This window comes from Condylura cristata, unplaced genomic scaffold (assembly GCF_000260355.1).
Source record: "Condylura cristata isolate star-nosed mole 26May11 unplaced genomic scaffold, ConCri1.0 scaffold00066, whole genome shotgun sequence".
Taxonomy (NCBI): domain Eukaryota; kingdom Metazoa; phylum Chordata; class Mammalia; order Eulipotyphla; family Talpidae; genus Condylura; species Condylura cristata.
The window spans coordinates 188,328-193,931 of NW_004567167.1; the positions used below are offsets into that span (position 1 = coordinate 188,328).

Below are 5,604 nucleotides of genomic sequence, written 5' to 3' on the forward strand. Positions count from 1 at the left end.
CAGGCCCGAGCGGCGCGGGTCGGGCGGGGTCTCCTTGGGCGCCGGCCCCGAGCGACAAGATGTCCGGCGCGAAAAAGAAGCCGGAAGTCCCGCCCCAGCGCCGCCGCAGACCGGAAGCGTGCCGCGCAGGGGCTTCTGGGGATTGTAGTTGCCCGCGGACTCGGCCACGTGGCGCCGCTGGGGCGCCGTCGAGCCTCCGACGGCCAGCGTGGGGCCCGGCGCCTCGTGGGGAGCTCCCCCTGGGTTCGGGCCTGCAGATACAGCCGCGTATTAGTAGGCACCTGGGGGGTGGGGCGAAGCGAGGGTGAAGTGGGTTGCTGAGATGTAGCTGATGGTTAAGGGTCTGTGATCATCGCGCCCGAGTATGTATATGTGTGTGTGCATGAGAGAGAGTATAATATGTATAAAACAGCTTAAATATCCTCATAGAAATGAAAAAAAAGTTAATAAACTGTCTTTGCTTTAAAAAAAAAAGGAAATGACAAAAATACAGCAAGAAACCTGTGCACCAAATTATGGTTTTAAACAAAAAATATTTTTCCAGTGACATTAAATTTGATATAACTGTTTTCCACATTAACTAATAAAAAATTAAAACCAAAATATCAACACATATATTTTGAATAAAACCAGTTATTTCAAATTTGGAAGTCTATACATTGTTTCTAAAATCTCGTCAAGGAAATTATATGTGGCCGAATTGGTGTCCGGATAAAGAACTTACTTTCCCGGTTCCGACCCAGGAACGACCAGGTCATCCTCCCAGGTTGCTCAGCGCGAGTTTGCTCTCCTTTTTAATTTTGAAAGCTCCGATCCCGGCGCTCATGAGCAGTGACTTCAGAGATGGGCGTGATCAGGCCCCTGCTGGGGGCCCGACTCTGCGCCCACAGAGTCAAAACCCAGAGATTGGTGAGCTGACCTGGCCGTTCTGTAAAGAACAGCTGGTGGATCACAGTAACCACGCAAAAAGCCACTCCAGAAAACCCACTCTGCCCCGCGGGGGTTTGCGGGGCCGCTGGGGTTGCAGCGCCCTCCTGTGGCAGCACCACTGGGCCTGGAGGGACAAGGCTGGCGGCTTCCAACCCCGCGGGAGCACACCAGGCCTTCTGTGAGCCAGCTGGTCCCACTGGAGCTGCGGAAACCCAGGGCTCCGTTCTGCCTGAGCACCTCGGGCAGGAAAAGGGGTCCCCGCTCTTGAAGTGTGCAGGCGCTCAGGTCAGGCCAGAGTGGGTGGGGACACGCTAGACCAGGCCAGACGCCACACGGAACAGGAGGAAGCGTCTTGGGAGAGGCATTCCAGGGCAGATGTTGGAGAGGGAACGGAGAAGGCCACCCCCTGACACAGCTGCTTGCTCAGAAGAGCTAGGAAGGCCAGGCCTTACCTTTCCGCCTCAGCGCACCCAGAGGCAGGGAGCTGCCGACCACCACCCAATGTGCGTCTGTTCCCAGCGTGTGAAAACAGATATGCTGTCCTTGCAAACATCCATTTGTTTAAAGATTTACCTTTTTTATTTTTGCTCACAAGGACTGGGGTACAGGACAGAGTTGTGAGAGTGAGAGGGTTCACCTGAACAAGAGTGGGGACTAGAACAGGCAGAGTCACTGAGACCCACAGCTGAGGGGGCAGCGGGGAGACAGGAGAGGGTCTGCTGTGTCCTGGGGTCCCTGTCTGGCCAGGGATGGACTCCGGCCGCCGTGGCCGGGACAGCTTCATAGCGCTGAGACTCACCCTGCGCCTCAGGGAGGGCCCAGATGCCTGCTTTTAAACAATAAAGAAACCACAGTGCATCTGAATAAACAGGAAAACGATCCACTCCAAGAAAAAAATTGGCAGCAAGCATCCTGAGAAAGCGGATATGAGACCTACCAACGAGGTTACAAAGCATACGTCTAAGTACGTCCAAACAGATAAAGGCGTGGGCACGCACGACAGCATTTACAGCACGCTCATGTCCAAAGAAATCGGAATTGAAAGAAATCAGTAAACCAAATGCAGGGCTCAAAAACAACTAAATGGAACATTTAATGAGCGGCACGTCCCCAAATGTGAGAAAACACAGGAGCCCCGGCGCCAGCGGGCAGAGAAACCACATCTGCATCGCCAGGCCCACAGCAGGCCACGCGGTGCTCTCGGGCACAGCACAGCGAGGCGGCTTCCAGCCGGGGACAGCCGCGCCCGGCACACCCTCAGCACACCTGGAGTCTGGATTCATTTCCGGTTTCCTATTTGTATTTCCAGGCCAGCTGACCGGCTGTCACCGGCCCGGACGGGACCGGGGCGCCGCGGGGCTTCACGCCAGGGCGGGCGCGCCCGTGGAGGGCCCTTGAGCGCGGGCCACGCCCCGATGCGTCCGCAGGTGCCGGTGGAAGGTGCCCGACTGGCGGTAGCTGCGCCGGCAGAGGCTGCACACGTAGGGCTTCGCTCCCGAGTGGATGCGCTCGTGGGCCAGGAGGTTGGTCTTGTGGCCGAAGGCCTTGCCGCAGGCGCCGCACCGGAACGGCCTCTCGCCCGCGTGGATGCGCTGGTGCACGCGCAGGTCCGACGGCCGGAAGAAGCCTTTGCCGCACTCGAGGCACGCGAACGGCCGCTCGTCCCTGTGTCTTCTCTCGTGGGCTTGGAACCGAGAGAAGTACTTGAAGGCCTTGGGGCACAACTCACACCTGAATGACCCGCCGGGCGCGGGGGCAGCTTCTGCCCCCGGGCGGGAGCAGCCCTCAGTGTCCCGGAGGGTGGGAGCACGCTCTGAGCAAACCCCTGGGCCAGGGCTGGGGTGAGGCTCCGGCCCCGCCTCCGCGGGGGCGTCTGAAGAGCGCAGCGCCTGTGGGGACCCTCCCTGGGCACTGGAGGGGCCCAGACCTGCCCTCGGGGAGCTGAGGGGGCTCCCCGAAGAAGTGCCTCCTCCTTCGGGTCCTGGCCAGATGTCCTCTCTGATGATGATGAGGGAGGGTATGTCACCGCCTTGTCTAGCGACACCATCATTCCCGGGGCCAGCCGGCAAAGGAGCGTCCACATCACCTTCTCCGCCATCACGTCCTGGGGGAAATGGCAACGCGACTATGGAAGAGCTGTCGGCCTCACAGGCTGGTGCCTGAACCCACCACACTCACCATGTCCACGGCCCAGCGAGGCGTCAGGGGGCTCACAGGAAGGCACCTCCACGCCCCCTCCAGCTGCGGTTCCCACTGACAGCTGTTTCCTGAGATGGGCGATGACCTCCCTCAAGGGCATGTTCTCTGAGAAGAGCGCCTCTTGCCCCTGCATGCGGATGTGCACCTGAAAGGAAACAGTGGCCTGAGCAGGTGGCTGGTTCACCCCGCGAGATGGACTTCCCCGCGGGTGCAGTTTTCTTCTAGTATATCTTTGCTTGCGGTAAATATCATGTCGTCACTGGCACTCTAAGCGACACAGATTGTGTTCCCCAATCAGAAAAGGCAGATTTAAGGCTTTCTGAGGCAAGAACGAGCACTTGCCAAAGCAGTCCTCCTCTCCTGAGGGTCCTCCACGTGGGCCAGCCCCCCCCCAGCAAATCAGCTGGCTCCCCGACACTGAACAGAGGCCTGAAGCTCCCTCTGGTTTTCCAGGGAGCTGCAATCTCTCCTAGCAAGGAAGAGGCCCTCTACCGACTGCTGGCAAGGACCTCTCCGAGGGGGCTTCTCTCGCTTTTTGCCCGTTTTGTTCCTCCCCAGGGCCCCGCCTGTACTCACCAAGCCTGGAGGCTGCATGGGGCCGTCGCTCAGGCCGTCCATAAATTTCTGCAGGTTTTTGCCACTTGCTTCCCACCTCGCCCACAGGGCAGACCTGTCACTGCCGTGCCTGTTGAGCATAAACTGCTCCAGGACCACCTGGCAGATCATCTCCTCCTTGCTGTGTCGCTCTGGCTGCAGCCACGAGTGAAATGCCTGATGCAGTCTCTGAAGCTCCTGCCTCGCAGGCAAGTCATTGCCACATGGCAACACGCTGGCCAGAGTATTGGGGGGCGCAGACTCTAGCTTCTGGGGCGCAGACCTGCAGTGGGGATCGCGGTGCGTACTGTCCCGCCTGAGCTTGTCCCTGGGTGTTGCACCGAGAAACGGGGTGCTGAGCTCTACGTCCATACTGAGCCGTGTTTCCCAGATGTCCCCTCCAAGACACTCCTGTGCGTGCGGGAATCTGGAAGCAAAAACGTAGGTCAGCAAGTGATGTTAAGGTATCGGCTGGTACTGTTTCACCGGCTTCTAGCCAAGTGCCACGTAGGCCTGACACTAGAGGCTGTCCAGAGACGTGAACTAGAACTAGGATCACCACGTGCTAAGCACCATCTTTGGAGAATTCGAAAACGTCCATTTTCAGAACAAGATTTCGTCACAGGTGACAATACAGGATGCGTGAGAAATAAATCACTGCAATCTGACAGTCTTTGCTGCCCAAACAGGTCGTAGAGTTCTGTGAAAGCGTAATAATTGCGATGGTGTCACAGTGGAACAGAGACGAATGGAACGAGACCAGGGTCCCAGGGCGCCTGGGCTCAGGGGTTCAGTCTCAGCACTCTGAGGCCGCCACTGCCTTAGATCTCTGGCCAGGGGCCCCCAGGGCGCAGCAGCCCCCTCCTGTCTCCTGTTGTCCCCTCAGCAGTGGATTTCAGTGGATCCGCCTGTTCTGCTCCCCACTGTCTCTGGTGGATCCTCTCACCCCCACATTTGGCCTGCACCCCACTTCTTGTGTGCACAAATCAACAAAATAAACCTTAAAAAAAAACCAGAGGTGTGATGACAGGAGGTGAGCATCAGAGCTGCCTCTCTCTGGTGGGCATTTCACCTCTGGCTTTGATCAGATTAGCCAGCTGATCCCATCAAGGGAATGAGGCCACGAAGAATCCAGGAGGACCCCAGGAAGCTTTCCTTCCCCTAATCCATTCATGAAGATCAGCAGCCTTGATCCAGGTGATTTTACGGTGACTGGCTTTTCTCAGGTCACCTCTGCTGGGGTTCTTGCACCCTCGGGGGGGCCCGAGGCCAGGCCTTGTCTGGCTCCCTTGCCGTCCACCCCTCCTAGGGTGACCCGATCCCCCCTTGTGTTCGTGCCCCAGAACTCTCCCCAGCTAGCCTCCCCACAAGCTCCTTCCAGCTCACCCCAGGCTCTCCACCCAGCGGGGACACAGCCAGGTTCAGACCTTGGAGTTCAAGGCCAGACTTCTGGGCCAACTGGGAGGCAGCCAGGGACCCAGCAAATCACTCGGCTGGTCCCCATCTGCCTCCAGGTGAGGAGAGATCAGAGGCGCTCAGCCCAGCCGACACCCCGCAAGCGCCCAGCCAAGCGGCCCGGGCACCACCACCGCCACGAACGGGCCATGGGGAGCAGAGTGCGGGCAGCCGCCAGGTCTGTCTCCCGGCGGGAGGACAGGAGGCCCCAGCCTGGACCCGGCACCACCCACCTCATCCCGGGACCCTCCGCCCGCAGAGAAGCCGGCTAGAATGGGAGCTCGCGCCGCGCCGCCGCTGCCCCAACTCACCTCCTAGAAGGGCGACCGGAGGCCTCGCCGGCTCCCCGCGGGCCGCGGCCTTTAAGCGCCCGGTGATGGGCTTAAGCCCCGCAGGGGCTGCGCCGGTGGGTGGAGCTGGGCAGGC

The 5,604-nt window shown here is 59.3% G+C and overlaps 1 protein-coding gene across 1 annotated transcript; it reads right to left on the reverse strand.

Annotated features, from left to right (window-relative positions):
• Nucleotides 1–2,291: 2,291 nt before the first annotated feature.
• On the reverse strand, nt 2,292–3,948 carry ZSCAN4 (zinc finger and SCAN domain containing 4; the record flags this gene model as incomplete). Its single annotated transcript, XM_012734668.1, has 3 exons — nt 2,292–3,034; nt 3,109–3,274; nt 3,706–3,948. Coding segments are annotated over 3 exons (1,152 nt in total), but the record flags the coding sequence as incomplete, so codon positions are not given.
• Nucleotides 3,949–5,604: the final 1,656 nt, after the last annotated feature.